The sequence below is a fragment of the Chionomys nivalis genome, chromosome 10 (genome assembly GCF_950005125.1).
Source record: "Chionomys nivalis chromosome 10, mChiNiv1.1, whole genome shotgun sequence".
NCBI classification, from domain to species: domain Eukaryota; kingdom Metazoa; phylum Chordata; class Mammalia; order Rodentia; family Cricetidae; genus Chionomys; species Chionomys nivalis.
The window spans coordinates 15,326,654-15,348,115 of NC_080095.1; the positions used below are offsets into that span (position 1 = coordinate 15,326,654).

Below are 21,462 nucleotides of genomic sequence, written 5' to 3' on the forward strand. Positions count from 1 at the left end.
GGGAGTGGGGCAGGACTCACTCAGGCCCTCCCCATATCACCCTATCCTACCATGCTTGGCCAGCCTAAGGACGGTTGCTTAAGTGGATCACTGTCTGCTGAGGAGACAGCTCTCTGCCCCACAGCCTGGGGCCTCCTCTCCACATGCCCGCACAGTCACAGCTCACAGACCCATCCAGGCCACTCAGCAGCTGTCCCCACAACTTTATTGACACTCTGCTCAACAAAGACCTCCAGATTGTATCATGCCAACAGGCTGGGAAGCAGTTTAGCAGATGCAGCTGGTATGTGCCCAGGCCCCTTGGGCAGTAAGGAAGACCCCATGCTGCAGCAGGATGGCTGGTTGAGAACCAAGAAGGACTTCTAGAAAGCAAGGTCTGCTGAGGAGGTATAGAGGCCCAGGTGCAGAGGATATGTCTGGAGGCAGGGCTCCCCCTACTCCACCCCAGATGCTCTGTGTATGGAGTCCAGCCGTTCTCGGGAGATAGGGTTAGCCCAGCCAGTCTCAAAACTCCAGAGGCGCCAAATAATGCGATGGGAACGGATGTGAGCTGGGGGCCGAGGCCCTCCCAATCTCCCAGCCCAAGGCTGGATAGGGTGAAGGTCTGAGCTGAGCCTTGCCTGCATGAAGCCCCAGCGGCTTGTATCTCCATCAGACTGTGCTCCTCCCAGAGCCCACGAAAGACTCGGGACAAGTCTTTCCACTTGTGTGTCTGTCCACTCCTCAGGCTGTCTCAGAACAGGCTCTGGCATAGCAGGTGCCAGGATCCAGCTGCAGAGCAATGGGAGCTCACTGAGGGGACATCAGCCCAGTCCAGGACTTAGTGGGGCTGGGGCTGGGCACTGATCCTGTCTGCAAAGCTCTGTAGCAGGGCCACCACGTCTGCATTCCCAGCAGCTTCAGCCTGTAGGGGAGAGAGATCTGTGGGATGCCTGGACTGCAGCACCCAGAAGCCACAAAGCCCCGCCCACCAGGACTGATGCCCCACCCCCACCCTGGGGACTGACAGGACACACCCCATGGGTTGGGTTGATTCTGAGGAAGATATATCCCTAGAAGGGATAGGCAGCTCCTGATCCAGGATGTGGGACAGGAGCTGAGGACCTTTAGAACTCCAGCATAGTGTACAAGAGGGAGGTTCTCACTACTTGCAGGGCACAACGTCCATCATAGTCCAGCTGTCCTAGGTCAGCCCCTGCCTGCCACCATGCCCTTAGGCCTTCGCTGTCTGCCCTGAATGCCAGCCTGGGAGGGGGGGACAGGGAGGCAGAGAAAAGTTGTCAGAACTTGCTGGGTCCCTCAGCTGCCTACCTTCTTATGTGCCCCTCCCAGTGCCCTGGGTATTCTTACAAAGACTGCCCTAAACAGCTGATCCAGCAGCACCCAGCCCTGAGGCAGGAGTCCCAGCTGCAGGCGGCCTGGAGTCTGGTTTCACATATGGGGCGTGACTGTGACTCAGGTCAAGGGCACGAACACACACACACACACACACACACACACACACACACGTCCGTGAGCATGCACATACCCCCCCACCCCCGCGCCAGTTTCATATTTCACAACACAGCAGACCTGTGACGTGTCTGGCCTGTCTCAAGACAGAAGAAAATACCGACAGCCAGTAGCTATAGAAGGGAACCATGAGGTCTAAGGTCCAAGGTGGCCCTGGACCCCGGTAGGCTGCAGGAACGAGCATCCTGGCTGGGGAAAAGCTACAGAATGGCTTCCCCTATAGAGGAAGGCTGGGTGAATAGCCTTGTCCACGGACAGTGTCTTCACTCTCCCTAGCTCTGTCTTTCCACTCTAGAGGCAGGCCCCACCCAGGGTAAGCTGGGGGAAGAAGAGACCCAAGTGGCCCTATGACTCCTTCCTGTTTGGGAAGTCACAGCCCCCAGGTGGCACTGTATCACTTCTGGGGTGGATCATGCTGGAAGCACCTCCAGCCCTCCCCATTCACCTAGACTGGTTTCCCACACCTCAGCCCAGCCAGCTGCCAGCAGCTCAGGTTAGCCCAGCCAGCAGCTCAGGTTAGCCCAGCCAGAAGCTTAGGTTAGCCCCGCCCCAGTAAAGCAGAAGTCCTTCGGAATGGCTGGTTCCAGACCCAGCTGTCCACACACTGCCTTAGTTTCCCTATCTTTCACTGGAGCCAATAGGTCTACCTGGGTGCAGTCCTAAACCACCCTGTCCCAGGAGACCCTTCAAAGCCAACCAAGGCCAGTTTCCATCCTCTTGGGCCCTCATCCCCTCATCCCATTGCCTCTGTGAGCTACTTATTCCTTACTCCTCCATCTTTTGGGGAGTGGTTCAGTAAAAGTACTTTTCTCCTGGGATACTGCAGACCAGCGTAGGGACCTGAGATTGGGGCTAGGAGACTAAGATGTCCCAAAAAATCAGTCTGAAGTCTCACGACAATCACCCGTACCCTGGACAGGACGGGCACACCACTGATAGCACCCAATCCCAGCTGTCACCCATTGCACAGTCCAGACCCGCTCTTCTCTTTCCCTTATGCCAACCAAGCCCACAACACATGCACACCCTTGCTGATCGTTCTGGGTACTCCTGTAACTGGGTTTGAGGGGGGTACTTCTGTAAGCCAGGCCACCTGGGTGCAGGCTCTCCCCTCTTCAGTCCCACCTGGCTGATCTGACCCTCCCAGCAGCCCCACTGTCTTCCTGGACCCTGAGACCATCACCCATAAATAGAGATGCTCAGGCCATCACCTGCACAGCTCTGTCCCAATATCTTCCAGCTCCTGGGGAGATAGGCAAGCCCCAGCGGTCCGCAGCAGCCCAATGATGCCCTGATGCCTGCCATGAAAAAGTGCTGATTATCACTACAGCCTAGACCCTGCCAACCTCATTCAGCTCTGGTGGGGGGCAGGGGCAGGAAATTCCCACCCAGACACCCACAGCCTAGTTCCAGACAAGCACTGTCCCTTGGTTCTTTGCCCACAATAGGGTTCCATCTCAAGGTCCACGGCCTCCATTCATCCCAGGCTCCTTCACAGCATGTCTGGGTGCAGAGGCTGTCCCAAGTCACAAGGCGCTAGTCGGCTGGCTGAACAGGTGGTCTCCCTGTGCAGCTGGGAACAGCACCCCAGAAGACAATCTCCTACCCTCAGTCAGTCAGCCCCCACTGTGTTACACACCTGAAGTGACCTCTCCGATTAGGTCCAGGATAGGATCCGGGGAAACCAAGTCAGTTGTGCCCCAACTGCGCCCTTGGCGAATGAGTTATGGCAGACAGACATGAACAATGGGGTCTAGTTGGGCCTGAGCCATTTCCTGAGTTAATCAGGTTGAGTCAAACCTGGAGGGGGTGCTGCCTGCTGGGGCAGGGGATTCAGTAGGGCACAGACCTCCTCCCTGAGCATTCCAGGGTCTGCAGGCTGTGTGTTGCTGTGAGAACCCAGAAGCGGATCTGGTGGAGATGACTCTGACGGGCAGGTCCATCCCACTGCCACACCACATGACAAGCTATCTCCATGTGTACCCCGGGAGAGATCAGGGGAGGAAGCCCCCGACACTGCACACATGCCCTCCGCCCCCGATACTGCGAGTCACACAGTGTAGCTTAGCCTTCATGCATGAGACCGGAGAAACTGGCAGGCGTAAGGGCACCCACAGGGCCTATCCTTTCCCTCACAGGTTGTTGGGCAATGTGCAAACACCCACTCTCTTAGCATTTCCCTAGCAGGGCTTGTCCTACCTGAGACTATCAGGCAGAATTAACTGAAGAGGATGGGTGAGTTGGCAGAATTCCCAAACATGTAGGATCACCCTTCCACATGGGGTGAGGGCCAGTCGGGGACCCCCCCCCACAGAACATCTGTGCCTGGCATAGCCCTTCTGCTAGCTTTCTCTGCCAGATCTTGGTGCACATGGCCGAGTGTGGGTCACAGGAGCTCCTCATAAGTGTCAGTAATATTCTCCTTTCTGAGACGCGGCCAGCACCTTCTGAGGCCATTTCTTCCCTGAAGCCCTTCCCCATTGCCCCACAGAAGCAGGCCTCCCTCACTGGCCCTGCTCGTGTTCCATCTGATCTTTGCTCACTCCAAGCAAGTACCCTCTCCCCAACTGCCCGGCCCACATACCACCTGCAGCATCCAGGCCCTTAGTACCTGCCCCTCACGGCCAGCAGCAGTGGGCTATGGCCATCTTCATTGTGGGCATTCACATCCACACCCTTCTGCAGCAGCATGGTGACCACGGCAGCATGGCCCCTGCGTGCAGCCACATGCAGTGGGGTTTGACCACTAGAGTCCTTCAGGTTGAGGTCTCTGCCCTAGGGGGACACAAGGCACACAACCTCACAGAAGGGTCAGGCAAGGTCAGGTGGGCCACAGAGACTTGGAAAGGATAAAAGTGTGGTTTATAGCTCCACCCACTTCCAGGAACGCCCTCGGGTTAGTAAATAAGCCCACTGCCCGGTGTGGCTTCGGAGGGTTGGTGAGGCCCTGGGGAGAGTGTTCTACCCATGTGAACCATGTCCCACCTGTTACTGTTGTCCCTCAGCAGGAGACTCACCAGCTCCACCAAGGCCTGCAGAGTGTCTAGGTCACCAGCATGAGCTGCAGCCAGGGCCAGGCTGGACGTCAGGACATCCTGCACGGCATCAGCCTCCTAACGGGAAGGCAATGGCAAATGGAACACCGCAGTGCTTTGAGGCCCTGAGCATTTACAGGGTAACAACAGACAGCACCCACAGTTCCCTGACTATGTGGACTCCACTTCCCACACACTGGGACAGGTGGTCTCACTATGTGAGGAAAGTGCCAGCCGGAGGGTTCTGGCAGGAGCCTCATGCCCACCCACAAACCCACCTGTCCCCATGCCCTGGAAAAAAAAAGACCAGGTCACCGGGCTGTCTCAGAACTACCATTGACCCCCAAAACCTGTTTCATTTTCTGCCTCCGCTGCTGACAGGATGATAGTCAAGTCATCCTTAAGGGAGCATGGGAAATGGTGCAGCCCCGCCCCCGTAATCCACCAAAAGGGTCTGAGCACACAGGTATAATATTCTTGGAGCACCCAGTTGCCCAGAGGCTCTCCAAGGTCCCAGAAGGCCTTCAAAGTGCCACTTTGTCCAGCGTCCATGGCTGGCTTAATCATAGCCTTGTGATAGCTTCTGGCCAGCTGGGCCCTCTAGGGTTTAGGAACCTCACACAGCAACCCTAATGATAGGTCACCGCCCACAGCCAGCATGGAGCAATTAACCAGCTGGCTCATAAGGCTGCTTAGGAGGGGCCACCTCCTGGGCTCTTGGGTCTTCAGTTTCTCCACACCCTCCAGGGTCTCGACACTCAAGTACTGAGGGCAGAGGGAAGCTGGGAAATTAGACCGCATTCCAAGGTGCAGGTGTGGGACCTAGACCCCCAGCTCAAAGTCTTGAAGAGACCCCAATCAGCCCTGACTATTTAACACCCAGGACAGACAACACCCTCACCTTGCTTAGGCTCACCCCAGTCTGAGCTCCAAGCCAGGACTGACAGGCCCTGGCTACGGCGGCAGGCGCTCTCATCTCTCACCTCCACACGGCAGACAGGCCCCTTCCCCAGCTCTGCCCTATGATCCCTCCAAATCCTCACCATCCACCCTGCACCTCCTTCCTGATCCTCCTCCTGTGCCAGAAGGACAGTGGCAGTAGATGGTGGGTCCTGCCATCCCGTGAGGGTGTTCAGGCCCTGCCACTCCCCCACACTGCAGCCGGTACCTGGCTGCCATTCAGACTGAGAAGCCATGCTATCCGGCGGCCCAGCACGCCATCTTGCAGCAAGGACTGGCGCTCATCTGTCTCGGGCAGGGTCATCTCCCCACGAAGGTCCTTGACCAGCAGCTAGAACAGGACACAAGGCTGGTAGGCTGAGCCAGCACAGCTCCGGGAGTCCTGACCAGCTGAGAGGACCTGGATCCCCAGGCAGGGAGACGGGCCTGCCACAGGGCTGGCAGGCCACCTCAGCGCTCTACCCATACAAGGGCTTAGTGTTACCCCACCAACCCCCCCAAAGAAGGCTAACACTGCCCCTTTTCTATAAGCTCAGGGTTTTCTAAGGCCTAAACCAGGGTCTGGCAGCCTATGGGCCTGGAGCCCTGTGAGTCTGAGTCCACCTGGGATGGAGGAAGCAGGACAGGGTGTGAGGAGCAGTGGGGTAGTGGTGCTGAACTGGAACTCAGAACCCAAGGCTCCCCAGAGAAGGGTAAGGGTGTGGACTGGGTGACCTGGGTCAGCATTGACCCTATCATCCCACAGGGAATTCCCCTTCCACTTCCGAAACAGACACAAGTACTCGGTCCCACCCCAAGCGCCCTCAGGAGTCAGCAGGCACGCATGTGCACACAGAGGTGCTTTAGTCCCTGGAATAGTCCAAGGTGTACACACCTTCTTCCGGTCATCCAGGCTCAGCCCCGGCTGGCCTAGCACATAGGACAGTTTGGCCAGGGCAGCCTCTGACGTCATGTCGAAACCTGAAACAATGCCAGCTCCTGCCATGGCCTGTGAGAGGGCAGAGGGAGGTTGGGTCAGGGACCTCCCCTGGCTAAGGGGAGCAGAGTCACAAGCTGTCTCACTACCTTTCCCCATGCCCCTTGTCTCCCCCTACCATGCCAGACGCATAGTCCGAAGTCACAGCCCCCTGAAGGCAATGGGTACAGTTGACGATGATCAGGCCTTGTTCAGATGCCACCCGCAGCTCCTGCAGCAGGTCTGGCTTGGTGGGCCCATTCCCAGAGCCGAAGGTCTCCATGACCACCCCTTTCAGTGGGGGCTGCAGGAAGGTCCGCACCTGTGTAGGCAGGACACGGGTTGGGGGAGCTCTAGCCGGCAAGAAAAGCAAGCAGGGCTTGTCCTGGCTTCCCAACTGCCTGACTTCCCTCTCAGGGTAGCCTGGTTCTCTCTGACTGTGGGGAGAGCTGAGCCTTGATATTCCCCCTACCCATCTAGTGCTAGCCAGGAGGAGCTGGGCTCCTGACACTTGGAGGCCCTTAGACAGGGCCCTGCCCAGACTCCCCCACGCTGGACAATTCCATTCAAAGGACAGAGGACAGTTTTGTGTCCGCCCAGCATCCTGCATAACAGGTAAGGGAGGCGCCAGTCACCCAAGGAACAGCTGGTACCGAGAGGCTGATGACAGGAAGCAGGGGCGGGCCACAAACAAGACAAGAAGAGGCAGAGATCCAGCATGGCTGAGGCAGGAAGAGGACACACAGGCCAGCCTGGGCTACAGGCTAAAACCCCGTCTGAAAAGAAAACAGGAGCAGTAGAAAGTGGGGTTCTGCAGCCACTCCCGCATCAAGTGTCCACAGACATCAAGTGTCCACACAAAGAAGCCCACATTTGGCTTAAGTGCTCAGCCTTGCGCACAAGGAGGCTAGACATCAGCCCCGGAAGAGCTGAGCCCAGCTGAGAAAGAAAGGTGTGCAAATGGGCAGGCTGACAGGTTTTGTAGACCATGGCCTGAGAAAGGCCTGGGACAGAGGGAGGGAGCCTATAGCCCTGGGGGGGCCCTGGGAGGCATGGAGAGCACTATGGGCAGCAGGCCTTCAGGCTTCCCTACCAGTGAGGCAGGGATCCCAGGGTAAAGGCGCAGCAGGCCCACGTCACGCTCCATATTGCTGTGCACCACAAGACGGTCCTTCTGGCTGGCCTTCCGTACCAGCTCACGGTTGACTAAGGACAGAGAACAAGAGTCAAAGCTGCAGGTCACAGGCGGCTGCAGCCCAGCCTGCCTCCAGCCTTCCATGCCCACCCTCTCTGCCCATACTGGTCTCCCTCAGGCCGATGCCAGGCTCCACGGCAAGCCCATGGGCTGGGAGGAGGTGTCAGGAGAAAGATCACTAGTCAAGCAACGGTAATAAGGTGGTGACCAGGGTGATGGGGCTGAGGGCTGGGGATCATGGCTGACAGGCGAGGGAGAAGCCAGCTTATGCTGAAGAAGAGTATATGTGGAGCACAGAACTTCCGGCAAAGGGACCGGCACGTGCTAAGGCTGGAGCCGCAGTCTGCTGGTCCTAGAGGAAGGCCAGGCCACATCCTCTGACAAACAGCCTAGCTGTGGCCTTCTTGCTGGATACTGGGGACCTCCTATGCCCACTGTCTACCAAGTAATTAATTGATCTTCTCGACAAACACCTTCAAATTTACCCCCAAATTCTGGGGGCCTAGCAGTGCCCATCATCCCTCCCACACCCAGGCTGGGGAGGGAAGAGAGCAGCAGGAACATGGAGTCAGCATCCCTTGAACAGTCATACTGGTGACCTTTCAGACGAGTACCTTGTCTTTAGGGTCAAAGGTCACTGTAAGGTCAAGGCCCAGGCCCTAGCTGTGGGCGGGAATAGGCATGACAAGCTATCCCCTGCACCTCATGAATCTGGCCACTCAGATGCCTCCAGCCCAACAGAGATGGGATGTTGGTGACTTCCCTGTACTAAATGGCACCTGGGGGTCCTCCAGTTCAGCCCAGGAAAACTGAGTCCTGGAGAGGGGAATGGTCTCCCTTGAGGAGCTATGCGCAGAAGTCAGGCACCTCCTCCACGACTGCCCGTGCTCTGTCCTCCTGACCCGATGCAGGGTGCAGGGGTCATCGACTCAGGAGGCCTGGCTGCTGTGTCTGCCAGAGCGGTTACGTGTGATAATCAACTGGACAATATTCTGAACACACACTGAGGGGTGAGGGATGAGGGAAGGAGGGGCAGGAGAGAGAGCAGGGTCCTCAAGCAGCGAGCTTCCCACCCAACCAGCTACGGCATCTATCAGCTCACACAATGGCAGCATGAGATGTCCTTTAATTTAGGGCTGTGCACCTCAGCTGGGCAGGAAGATAAGGTTTGGGGGTGGGGGTTAGTTGCCACCAGAAGAGTTATGGCTGCAGAGAAGGGCTGCATGGAGACAAAGGACTGCCCCATGGACAGCCACCCTCCTTAGGAGCCAGGAAGCCTCTCCTTAGGCTCTTTAAGTCCTCGCCACGCCACGGGGACTCTGGAACACAAAGGGGAAGGCAGCAGTGACTCACCCTGGCTGCCATGTCAGTGCTTTAATAGCTCCTGCTACATTACAGGCGAGAGATTGAACCTGGGAGTCAAGTCTGCCTTTAGCTTAGTGTCTGAGGTGGCCTGGCGGCTTCTGGCTTCTAGGAGGCAGGGGGCTCCCATGCACAGAGAAGGGCACTGAGTTCCACATGTCTGTGTGTCAAAGGCTAGTGGGCAGCAAGATCAAGGGCACCTTTCCAGCAGGAGTGAACCCTCCCTCAGCTCTTCTGCTCTGGTGGGATGGGAGGGCTTCCCAGCAGAGGCAGATCTGGAAGAAGTAACTGGGGGTAAGGATAACAGGGGTGGCACAGACACACAGGAATAGGCAGGGCCAGCAAGACCTGGCTGTCCCCAGTGTGTCGTGTCCCTGTGCCAGGGCAGAGCAAACTGGGCAGCTGGAGTCTCTGTCTTGTCTAACATCAGGGATGGTCCCCTGCTCCCCTCATGTCCCCGAAGATATATGAAGTGTCGGCAGCAGCCTGTGGGAGGCCCGTGTCACACACATCATCAGGACTCTGTCCTGGGGATGGCTGCCAGGGCCCCACAGCCACACCCTGAGCAGAACCCCAGATTTCTCAACATGAGGTGTCAGAACCGGCTGGGCAGCCTGACAATAGCAAGAAGGGGAGGTGCAGGTTCCCACACACCCACACACGCAGGATGGTACATCAGGATATTGGGCTGGTACTGACGGCGAGCCTCACCTCTGGGCTAGGGAAGCTACCAGTGGGCTGGGCTTACAGACCAGGTGCCCCAGCATGGCAGAGGCTTTTAGATTCAGGGTGAAGGCCTCTCTGCCCACAGGAGACGCTCCAACCCTGAGCCCAGGTAAGGAGTGACTCAGGCTTGGAGAGCTGAGCTGCAGGGCAGTGCCCACATTCACTGCTCCCCTCCCTGGGCCACTGGTGCCAACATGGGATAATAGACTACCACAGGTACCATCTAATGTAGGCCCTTCCAACGGAGCTTCAGCAGGTCCAGCCCCAGATAGCAAGTGGACCTCTTCCACTCCATAGTCGCTGGGGTGCAGGCTTGGGGTTTTTCACTACCTAGAAGATTCTAGGTGGGTGGCAGGAAAGAGTATGCGGGGGGGGGGGGGGAGGAAGCCAGGGTGAGCTGAGACCCTGGAGTTCTATCAAGTAGGGAAGAGAGGAGGCTTTGAGGAAGTAGCCCTACCCTTTTTGGAGGGTCTACTCCTCCTGAACCTCAGCTTCTGATACACAGGAAGAATACTAAGAACAGACGCCTACAGGTCCCAGCAACGCGGTGTCCCACCCACAGGACCTGCCGTGCCCAAGCAGAAGCACAGTGTGGGTGAGAGCTGCCGCCGCCCTCCTAGAGAGCTGGGACACTGCCAATCGTCCTGTCAGAAGAGCTGCTTTGACTCTAGACTAGCAAGCCGACCTGATCACGCACATGGAGCCCAGTCCTACTAGGTGCAGGACTCCCAGGGGGAAGATAGCCCTGCCAGCACCTCCCCGAGACGGGTCTTAGGCTAGAACTACACAGACAGGTCAGGGACCAGAACCTCAGTTACTAGGCAGGTCCGGGTGCTCAAGAACCAGGCACCTATGGGCAGTGGTGCACCTGCCCCACGATCAGTGGCTGTTCAAGACTCCTCTACACCTGGACAGGACAGGCCTGAAGGACCAGGAGGCAGCTGCACCGATTTCAGAGAGACAGAGGCCCTTCAGATTTATATCTAAGGTGGAAAAGCTGGGGCCACTAGGGTCAAGGCCCGACTGGCATCAGAGGCTGCCCACACTTAGGGTAAGGAGCTGCTATGCCCTTATGGAAGCCCCAGGACCAGGACCCTCTGGGACACAAAAAGCTAGGTTTTCAGAAGGACCGGTGTGTGCAGCAGAGCCACAGACTGTCACAGAGAGGGACTTCCCGGCTGGGGGTCATGTGGTGACAGTACCCACAAGAGCCAGACCCGCCCCCGCTCTGAGTCCATGTTCCTCACAGAGGCTTCTCACCTCCACAAAAGACCCCAGGGTCCCCCTTCTCACTCCCAGCCAGCGGGCCCTGCTTTCAGATCCCCTTACTTGTGACATCTGCACCCACAGTGGCCAGAGGGGGCAGGTTGGGGGAGCAGAAGGCTGCAAACCTCCGTGCGTCCACCTTGGTTGTCCGATTGCCCCGATAGAGCTGATTCTGGAAGAATAGGCAGACCTGTGGGGGGAAAGACAACGACTCAGAGCTGGCCCACGACGTCCTCCAGCTCTCCCCAACCACACCACCACCAACACACCAAACCTGGAAGGTAACCAGCAGGCAGGGTCCTGCTAGCCAGCACCTACCCAATGAAGGCCCCGGTCCTCTGGGACCCTGGGAGCCTGGGCACTGAGCGCACGGACGGCTGCGGGAGGCCCTGGCTCTCCAGCCAGCACTTCTCCGATGGTGCTACTGAGCTCAGACCACATGTATGGGGAGCCAGTGACTCCAGAGACTCCTCTAGAGTGAAGGAGGTTGGGGTGACCTTTGACCTGCCTGCTGCTCTTTCCTAATGGCTAACCCTAACACCACCAGTCTCCGGGACTGCTACAGACAAAGCAGTTCCTGGCCTGTAAGAGATCCACCTGTTTTTCTTCCTCTTCTGCCAGGTGAGACAGGGAGCCCATGAGGAGAGACACAACGGACTTCATAGCCTAAGGTGGGCACAGTTCATTTCCATGGACTTATGTATATGTACATAACACAAGTGTAGAATATCTACAACATAAAGTCTGGCTGGTGACAAGAATGTCGGTGGGGGACAGCTTCCCTTCCTTGGCTCTGTCAATTCCAGGTGAGGGACACATGTTTTCAAGACAGTTCCAATCTCTGGCCTGTGGGTCCCCACGTGGGCCATAACCATAAGCTCTCTGGCATTCACCGTCCCACCGTCCACCCAGGCTGCTCCTGTAGCCAGGCCAGATACCTCAGGAATGATGTACTGGCCAGCCATGAGCAGGGCCCCCAGCAGGTTTTCACGGCCATCGTTCCACAGTGCATGGATGGGTACCTGGGGAGATGTCAGAGAGGTGGCTGAGGCCTGGGAAGCCAGGACATACCCAGTTCCCCCACTCTAGGAAACCTCTCAGGCTCAGGCAGGGAGAGAAGCTGAGACAGGGGTCTGAGGCAGTTAGCCACCTCCCAGGGCTGAGAACCACTGGCATTTCTTCTGACAGTGCCAACCTTCTCTGAGCAGTTCCATTTGGCTGCCACTGGGGGGAAGTGACCAGGAGGCGCCCAGGTCCAGTTCTGGCCCCCAGTTCACACGGCTGCAAAGCCCAGCTTCCTCACTACCCCAAGAGCTGGGAGCCAGGCAGGGGGCTCAGGGCGGCAGCAGGGTGGGCTGCAAGACAGTGTCCTTCCTGAGGCACGCGGGGTAGTCTGGCTTGTCCCTCCACTGCCACAGACCATGCTGGGAGTGGCTGAGCAGTGCCCAAGAGGACACAGTGGGCAGGACTGAAGCGGGACATGCAGAGAGACTCTGGCCAGAGAATGGTCAGGCAGATGTCAGTGCAGCCTCTGGAGGTGCACTGTGCACCCTCCTACAGCGTAAAAGCAGGAGAGAGTCTAAGCACACTGGGCCCTACTTCCCCTTGGAATAACAAAGGTTAGGGATGCTGTCATGGGTCTTCTCCAAGTAGGGCTACTGTACTAGGTGCTTCTCTAGGAAAAGGGAGAGACGGAGCCATCACTCCCAACAGCACCTGACACTCTGGCAAGAGGTCTCCCGTGGGCGCCAGTTGGGCCCACTCCTGCCTGGTGGAACCTCCCCCAGGTTGTGTTCAAAAGGACCCAGGTGCTGGCATCCTGTCCAGAGGTCTTGGCCCTGCCCCATGAGGGATTCTGAAGGACTTGGGTGGGATTGCTCTAATGGTCACCCATAAGTATCAGAAACCCCAAGACAGCCTTCACTCATAGAGTTGTTTTCCATAGCATTCCATTGACCTTGGTTTGGGGAAGGGCACAGCAGGTTAGGACAAGAGAAGGGGATGTCATATGTGAGGGTTGCTAGGGATGCATCAGAGAGAAGAAGAACGGGGTTGGGGGGTGAGGGAGTCTCCTCCTGTACTGCTCTATGTATATTTACCATGCTGAGTCTCAGGTGGTAGCAGTGGGTAGCAGACATGAAGTCAATAGGGAGAAGAGGAAAGAAATGTGGCAGAGCTATAAGGGGCTCAGCTCTGGGTACTCTTGAGGCCTCAATGAACAAGACCTCCAGGAGCCCGTGGGTCCCTAGTCTCAGGGACTGGTAGAAGCTCAGCGGGAGTGAAATGGTCAGGCAGGGCCAACACCTCAAGTGTCTAGAGACACCCTAACTGGCATCACACAGCAGGCACGGTGCTGGAAACAGGTGCCCCGGCAGCAGTTCAGGGCTGGACAAGGCCCACTCTGCCGCCGAGAACTAAGACCCGTGGGACATATTACCTGGGCCCCGGTGAGGATGACAGGCTTCTGCAGGTTCTCCAGCATGAAGGACAGCACCGAGGCGGCAAAGGCCATGGTGTCCGTGCCGTGGATGACCACAAAACCCTGGTACTGTGTGTAGTGTCTCTGTTGGAAGGGATGAGCTCAGGGCGGACTAGGTCTCTCGACCACTGGCCTTCTCCGGGGAACATGGCTGCAGGCAGCTACCTCCTCACAGGCCATGAGAAAGAGGAAAGGCCTGGATGCTGGCAGAGGGCTTGGTGTGGCACCACTTCATCTCCCCCTACAGGCCCTGTCTGGAAGGCCAGTCTCTGCCTGGAGTCCCCTGTAACTCGCTCTAAAGAATGAGGGGATGTGGGTCCCAGGGACTCTGGACACTGCTGGGAACAGCTCCACAGACTTCCAGCTGGTGCCCCTCGGGAGCAAATTGGCCATGCTGGACATCTCTGACCATCACTTCCTGGTGGTATGCTAGCCAAAGCTATGGCTGCCCAGACAATAGTTCTGAGGGCTAAGAGGTTCCTGCCAGAGGCTCCTGACTCATTGAAAGATAAAACAGAGGAACTAGGGAGTCTCATGGAGCGGAGTGCCCTCTGCTGGCCATATGAGGTACAGCAACTTAGCGACCCGCTATGAAGCGCACCAGGCTGTTGGGTCCGGGCCCAGAAGATGGCCTGCCCAGCTTCACGACAGAGGAACACCACCTGGACCTAGCCTGGAAACCCTGTCAGTCACAAGTGAGGAAGATGACCCTGAGCCACCACAACCTAATCTGGGAGTGCCCACTAATGGCCTGGCTCCTGAAATAGGCCACTCAGAGTAGGGGCAGGAGCCTGGGAGAAGAGGCAAGCTAAGGAAGGCGGGGGTTGCTCCAGGATAAAGCAGAGAGGCAGCTCCAAGGTTGAGATCGTGGGGGTGAGTCAGGCCCACAAAGCCAGTCAGCCCCCACACGGCCTACCACACTACTAACTGGAACAGGCCAATAGTATGAGCAACCAGCCTCTACTCGTGTGACAGAAAGGGCCTCAGACTGTGCTCAGTGTGTGGCCCAGGACCCAGCACTTTTCTGAGGCTGCTCTGCCCTGTAGGTCACTGCCAGATTTCAGGTGGACAGACAGACTCGACCACAAGCCCACAGTGCTTCTGCAGGGAGCCTGCCCTGCCCTCCAGTCCCGCCCACATTCAGCCCCTCCCACACCCCACCCTTCCCCAGCTCCTCCTGCACCACAACCTCCCCTGCCCACACACTAGAGTCCCACCTTCCAGTCCAAGCCAGCCTTCTGGCCCCGCCCACGTCTCATAGCCCCACCCACACTCCCACCCTCTACCTCTATGGTCTGGGCAATCTGAACCCACTCAGTGGTGGTCATGTCACTGGAGTCGAAGAGTGGCTGGCACTCCAGCACCGTGTAGAGGATCCTCTGGTCAGGACTGGCCGGGCTGCAGGAGGCAGAACCTGTCTCCCATGCTGCCCCACCTCCACTGCCCTCTCCAGCTAGGGTATGGGCGAGGTTATGGCATCCTGGATGGGGCTATGGAGTAGGCTGTGGGGTGTTGGGATACGGTTGGGGCTGTGCCTGGCAACCCCACCCCCTTCCCCGTGGAAGGGGTTTTGTGATTAGTGTGGATGGGCTCCACCTCATAGGCAAGTCTCACATCGTGTGTTCAAGACCAGCCTCCCTTCCACCTGGAGTGCTCAGGGACAAAGACTGAGACAAACAGGCTGGCCTTGAGCAGGGTCATCCCCCTACACCAGTTCAGACCAGCTCCTGTAGAGCAGAAGTCTACCTCACTGAGCCGTGAAGGGCATAAGGTAGCTGAGGGCAGTGAGGATACACAAGACAGCCATGCTGAAGAGGGAGAGGCCCCTGGGTCAGCCCCGGCTCTCTTGATAGGTTTGGTACCTAGACTGGGGTATCCTCAGCATGCTTGCTAGGGCTTCCTCTACTCCTGGCCCTGTGGCTCAGCTTAGTGGGGAGGAGAGGTGGAAGGCAGTGAGCGGAGCCGCAGACACCGCAGTACACATGCCACCTCCCGTACAAGGTCCAGGAACTCAAGAGGTATCCGGGATGTCTCATGCAGATGGCTCACACGGAAGTCCCAGGACAACAGAGGCTGTACCCTCTGGCTTCAGGCCCTGCCTACCCTCTCAACACCAGGGGAGCTGCACACTGTCCCTGCCTCGGCCCGAAAGAATGCGCACTCACGGCAGCACCAGCGTGTCCTCGGGCAGGTGGTGGGCCTGGGCGTACTCCTCATCGTGGAACATGTGAAGTGCCCTCAGGACAGCAGCCAGGCCTCTCCCAGGAACCAGCACTGCAGGCAGAGTCCAAGCAGAGTGTGGGCTCCAGGCCAGGGCCATACCAACTCCCACAGTCAGACCCCCGTCCCTTCTCCTGGGTGTCAGGTCCTGGACTGGGGCAGGGACTAGGCCTCGGCTGGGCTGGGCCACAGCTGCCACCAAGGCCCTGGGGAACTTAGGTAGCAATTTCATCCGTAAGCTTTGGCATTGTCCTTTGGATCTGACTCCTGATTGAGTTCTAGTCTCAAACCCAGGCAGTCCCAGAAGCGCTAAGCACCACTCTGCCCTGCCCTGCCTCTGCTTGTACCAAATATGTCTGTACATAGCACCAAGGGGAGTCCATAGGGCCAGGCCTTGTCCGGGACTGGACTCAGTGACTGCCATGGACACTCACAATTCTACCCCCACCGGCTGACATTGCCCCCGCCTGCCCCCATTTCTCATCCAGTAGGTACTTCAAGACCCAGCTTGAGGCAACCCCTCTGGGAAGTCATCTCTGGTGCCTAGGCCATAATGCCCTTCTCATAAGCCCTCTGACCAGCTCAAGGCTTCCCAGAAGGTATGGACTGTGTACAGCTCCTCCAAGGTCCAGCTCAGGCTCCGGCCCTGTCCTTAAACAGAGAGCCAAGCACACAAGTGCCCCAACCCAGCCTGCAGCATTAGAAATCCCCGAAACCTGGATCTAAGGGAACACTGTGAACCCTGCTCATAGGACACCCTAAAGGGCACTACTGCCTGACAGAAAGCAAGTCCCAGGAGACAAGAGCGAAGTCCCAGCTGTTGCTCTGCCCTGCCCTCGGCTGGCTCTGTGACCTTGGGCAGATTGGGTAACCTCCTCAGGCAGTCGTCTCTCAAGGCCCGTGTGAGAGGCCTGTCGTGCTGATCCTTCACAGCAGTTAAGACAAAAAGGTCCCCAGAGAAGCACATGGGACCTCAGGAGGAGGCAGTGGTGTGGCAGTCCTGGGTGTCACTGGGTCACAGTCTCAATCTCTGCTGCCCAGACCCTTTCTTACGGCTGCATCACTATCGCTGAGACCCTGGTCCTTCGACAGCCTGGCCGTCATTTCCCACCATTGGATGGGCACGCTACACCTGCCGCCAGAGCTTCTGCAGCGAAGCCCTGACTACGGAATCAATCTCACATGCTGCAGGCATAGGGACCCTTGTCCACTGGGCTCCATCCCAGCTATTACCCTATTCCCCATCTTCGAAGCCAGACTCCCTTGGCCTCTTCTCTGATCACATCTGCAGATACCTTTGTCATGAGGCTGCGTACTTACACGTGCTGTCGTGAGGACGTACACTTCTGAGGGCTCTGGGGAGGATCTCCTATCTCTGGTCAGGGTCAGCGGGGAGTAGACCTAGCAGGCTTTCCTTCCCCATACCACACCACGCCTGAATCAAACTGCCAGTAACTCACCCCAGAACATGTGGCTGGAGCCAAGGAGCACCAAGGTGAGGACTTGGCTCTGCTTGCGGACCTGCGGGCCTCAGGAGTGCCAGACTCCAAGCAGGTTTGATGCCTGTGTCAGCCTCCTGTCAGCAGGCATGGTAGGCATCCAGCCAACCACCTGGCTAGGGCTCCACCTTCCCCAAGTATACTCTGGGCTACGTCCTATTTCTCAGTAAGTATAAGGGTACTCCAGGCAGCCCCAGGCCCCTGCCAGCCCCTCCTCCTGTACCCAGCTAGCCTCCATCTCCAGCTGCTGCTGTCAGCCTTTCGCTGATGCCGGCTGAACCTGGCTCTTGAGAACATGGTCACAAGTTAAACACAAATCAGGTTTCTCCCATTTCTCCCAGGTGCAGGTCAGGAGCCCTGCAGACTTCGGAGCTGACACAGCTGTTCCCCACCACTGATGCCCCCAGGTTCAATAGGCACCCCCTGTCTCCCAGCCTCCCCCAGCCCCCCGAGCCTGGTACGGAGTTCGTAAAACTTCATGGGTGCATTTGCTGTTGTCTGCTGCTGTAGCTGCCACTCACAGAAATGTTTCATGGACAGAGCTCAGAAAACTGATAAACACTGAATGACCAGGACATCAGCCTGCCTCCACAGGCAGGGGCCACCCAAGCCACTCAGGACCACATTTGTCTTGTGACAAAGTTTCTGGAGGTATGACTGTGTCTAATACCCTGGGAGAGCGGCTCGAGAGGGCCACCGTGTGTTCATATATGAACATATAGAGACTGTCCCCTGACAATGTGGCAAACAGAATAGAGGGGCTGTCCATTATAGACAGGAGGAATGACAGACCCTGGCAGCCACCAGAAGGTGGAGGAGCAGGAAGAGTTCTCTGTCAAGGCCTTGAGACTTTAAACTTTGTCTCCAGAAAGAAGGACGGTCCCCGAGGCTTTCCATGCTGGTTGGTTGGCAGCCTCAGGACACCTGGACCTCCACTCTCCACGTGAGCTCCCCTGACAGCAGATGGCACTGGAGTAGCCATAGAAACCTGGAAGTCACCTACAGGGAAAGTGAGATGAGTGCTTAGGCTAGGGGATGATGGACACATTGTCTCTGACCATGGGCAATGGCTCCCGGGGACACATGGCACACTGGATTGAGGGCTTACGGACTGAGAGTCCCATCTTGAAGGGTGGCATCTGGGAAGCATCAAAACCAGCCAAAAGAAAGCTAAACTCTCCTATGTTTTTCTTTCTGGAGAGAAAACATAAACTTGTAACCATGTGACAAGGTGCTAGGAGGGGAAAAGTGTGAAGGAACAGACAAGAAGGCCAGGAACCGACGAGACCATTCTCTGGATCCTATGACAGTGTTTTAAACTAGAATTTGCTGTGATTTCTTTCACTGTTCTAACACTGGCTTTCACCCCAACTCTTCTTTTGTAAGCTGCATTCTTTTCCCACAGAGTGCACCCCCAAAGCACACAACCCTGGGATGCTGACCCCACCCTACCTGGAACCATGTCGTGGCCTGTGCAGCTGCCATACTGGGCATCATCTCGACTGACAAGACTCTATGGTTGGGGCCAGCTGTGACCACTAGGCAGGAGGCAACCTTGGCTACTCTGTGCAGAAGCTTAGCTGCCCCTCCGTGGTGGTTGCAAGGAATGGCTCCCAAGGGCAGCAGGCAAGAGGGACCCTGGCTAACACAGTGCCCAAGTGTCACCCATACGTGCCTGGGTCCAGGCTTGCGGCATGTTGATTTTTGACTTGTGACATCTAAAAGGGGCGGTGAAGAGGTGAGCCACGCTGTACCTCTGCCCTCTCCTGCCCTCTCTTGCTCTGGCAGGGCCCGTCACATAGTGTTAGGCACTGTTTACCATCAGACACACAAGCTGTCCCAACAGCGACAATCTCCACAGCTCCTCTGCAGCGAAAGCCACCACTCCCACTCACCAGGGGCCAGGGCCCACAGAAGCAGGGCCAAGCTGGTTAATCATTCATACAAGTAAGGCCATCCAGGGCCTGCAGCCCACAGTTCAGCAACCTCGACAGCAGGGCACACAGAGGGCTGGGACATGCCTGAGCCCCAGGTTTTGGGCATTGGTTTATCCTCAACCTGCCATGCCTTGGGTTCCGCCCATTCCTGGAGATCTTTTCCCTTCAGAGGAAATCAAGGAGCCACTTCACACCTTTGTATCTGAAGAAGAGGTGACTTCGGACCTGAGGCAGACCCCAAGGCTCCAAGTCCCAGCACTGGCTACTCATTCACGTGTGCAGATCCTGTGTCCCTGTCATCAAAGGCCAGACCTCTTTTCTAGTTCTCCCATGTCCTTTGGGGACTGAGCCCAGGGCTCCCTAAAGTTGTTCTGAAGAGGGAAAAGGTGAGCGGCTGCAGGATGTGGGGTCCCATGAAGGCCTGGAAGCAGCTGGTCTGGAAGCAGAGCCCTCAGCTTTGAGCCAGAAGATGCTGCCTTGGGAGTTACCTGCACCTCTGCAGGGAAGACTGCTGGTCACTCTGAGCTCCTTGGGTGGAGTGTCCACCACTCCGAAGAAGGGGCTTCTAGTACAGAGTAGATGCCTGCCAGTCACTATCTCTTCCCAGGCCTCGCAGACCCCAGAGCCCAGGGCAGCCTTCTGAGGGTCTGGAAGATCTTTCCCCATCTGAAAACCCACACCCCACTGCACCGGGGTTTGGGCCAACAGAGTCTTTGGCTTTCCTGACCACCATGCTCTCGCTGCCTCTTAGTGAAACCCAGCACACGGGAACACCCAGGGGGGCATGGGGCACGGTGTCACCACAGGAGGGACTGTGGTCAGAGTTCACGTGTTCCTTAGCATAGGACATTCCCATTGAGCACAACAAGACCGAAAGTGCCCATATGTCAGGCCTTAGAGGGGAAGCAACAAGAGGTGGAGCGGGCCTGGCCGCAGAGCCATCTCCTGGGCTCCTCCCCATTCCCCTTGCACTGTTGCTCCTGGTCTGGCCACACTTTTTCCTGGGTCCAGCAGCCACTCCTTCCAGGAGCCTCTGTGTTCTCAAAGGAGTTGACTCAGAGCAGCCCCAACACAGCCCAACCGCATCCACTGTACCCCAGAACCCAGGGGCAGTAACTAACCCTCTAGGCTTCAGCTTCTTAATGAGTATCATTGCTTTATCCATCACTCAGGTGACGGTCAAGCAAACTGGCTATGGTCCTACCTGCTAGTGGGGGCATTCACCAGGATGTCCCAACTAGAGGCAGCAGGATGTTGTCAGAGGACAGCCTTCCAACAGTCTGGATGACCTTGACCCTAGTGCCCAAGCTCCTAGAGGGCAGGTGAGCTTGTCCCTTACCTTGGGAAAAGTAAGGATTCTCTGAGGGGAGAGAGCAGGCAAGCAGCTCTGCTGGTGTCCCGTGTCCCCCCCCCCCCCAAGGAAGCAAGCACACCCCAAGGGCTTTCTTTTAAGGGTTCGAAGGTGTGGAATGCTCCAGCATCTTTCCCAACGCCTTGGGCACAGAATAGAGCAGTTTTCCCAGTTCCCTCCTCTGTCCTTGTGTCCCTTGGCTTCGGGACACTTCACGTCGGGAAGTGTTACCATGCCCCTCACCCCTTCCAGGGACCTGGTTTCAAGACTCCCAGCCACAGGAGGAAGCGTTCCGCCCCCAGCAAGAGAGAGCCCTGGAGCGCCCAGCGGCCAGGCCCTGAGGCCACTCTCACTCACCACCACCCTCGCTCCTCATGCCGATGGTGCCGCCAGTGTAGATTGCCAGCAGCCGCCGCTCAGGTTCGGTAGCGCGAGCCATTGCTAGGACAGCGGACTCCTCAGTGGGAACTGAGCCAAAGGCAAAGCAATACTGGGAAGCGGTGGGGCCTTCAGGGTGGGGCTTGCTGGAGGCCTGGGGCTCTTCTGGTTGGTGCGGGCTGAAGATCCGAGGCAGGGGCTGGACCTCGGGGCGGAGGTGGAGTCGCCTTCAAAGTAGAGAGCGGGACACTTGTAGAGTGTGCTGCAGGAAGGATGTCTGCTGGGGACGGGGCTGCAGCCATAGGGGGTGGGGCGTCATGAATGGGGCGGGTTTTCTGGGTTTGCCTTGCCTAGTGCAGAGGCCAAGGACTTCCAGAATGCCCAATCAGTGCTATTTTCCTGCCCTGGCAGCCCCTACAACTCTGGAATCCCAGCATTGCGGTCTAGACCCTCTGAGTAGGGCTAGGCTGAATTAGCCGATTTCACCCGAGACTAAAGGTACCAGGAGACGGAGCTACAGCTACAGGCTCCCTAGAGTTGATTGAAACCGTGATGCAGAGACAGCCCACCCACCCGGAGCATACCCA

At 57.3% G+C, this 21,462-nt stretch overlaps 1 protein-coding gene across 2 annotated transcripts; it reads right to left on the reverse strand.

Moving 5' to 3' along the window:
- Window positions 1-200: 200 nt before the first annotated feature.
- On the reverse strand, window positions 201-21,078 carry Aspg (asparaginase). Of its 2 annotated transcripts, XM_057782793.1 has the most exons (15): window positions 20,855-21,078; window positions 15,656-15,764; window positions 14,777-14,888; window positions 13,449-13,574; window positions 11,950-12,033; window positions 11,075-11,201; window positions 7,556-7,668; window positions 6,602-6,784; window positions 6,382-6,495; window positions 5,716-5,838; window positions 4,530-4,625; window positions 4,124-4,287; window positions 2,724-2,810; window positions 1,146-1,245; window positions 201-904 (listed from the first exon to the last, which is right to left on the reverse strand). In XM_057782793.1, the coding sequence occupies exons 1-15, from the start codon at window positions 20,934-20,936 to the stop codon at window positions 821-823; spliced, it is 1,704 nt and encodes a 567-aa protein (XP_057638776.1). In that variant the 5' UTR covers window positions 20,937-21,078; the 3' UTR covers window positions 201-820. The 2 variants fall into 2 exon arrangements, with proteins under 2 accessions (XP_057638776.1, XP_057638777.1); XM_057782794.1 differs by lacking the exon at window positions 1,146-1,245.
- Window positions 21,079-21,462: the final 384 nt, after the last annotated feature.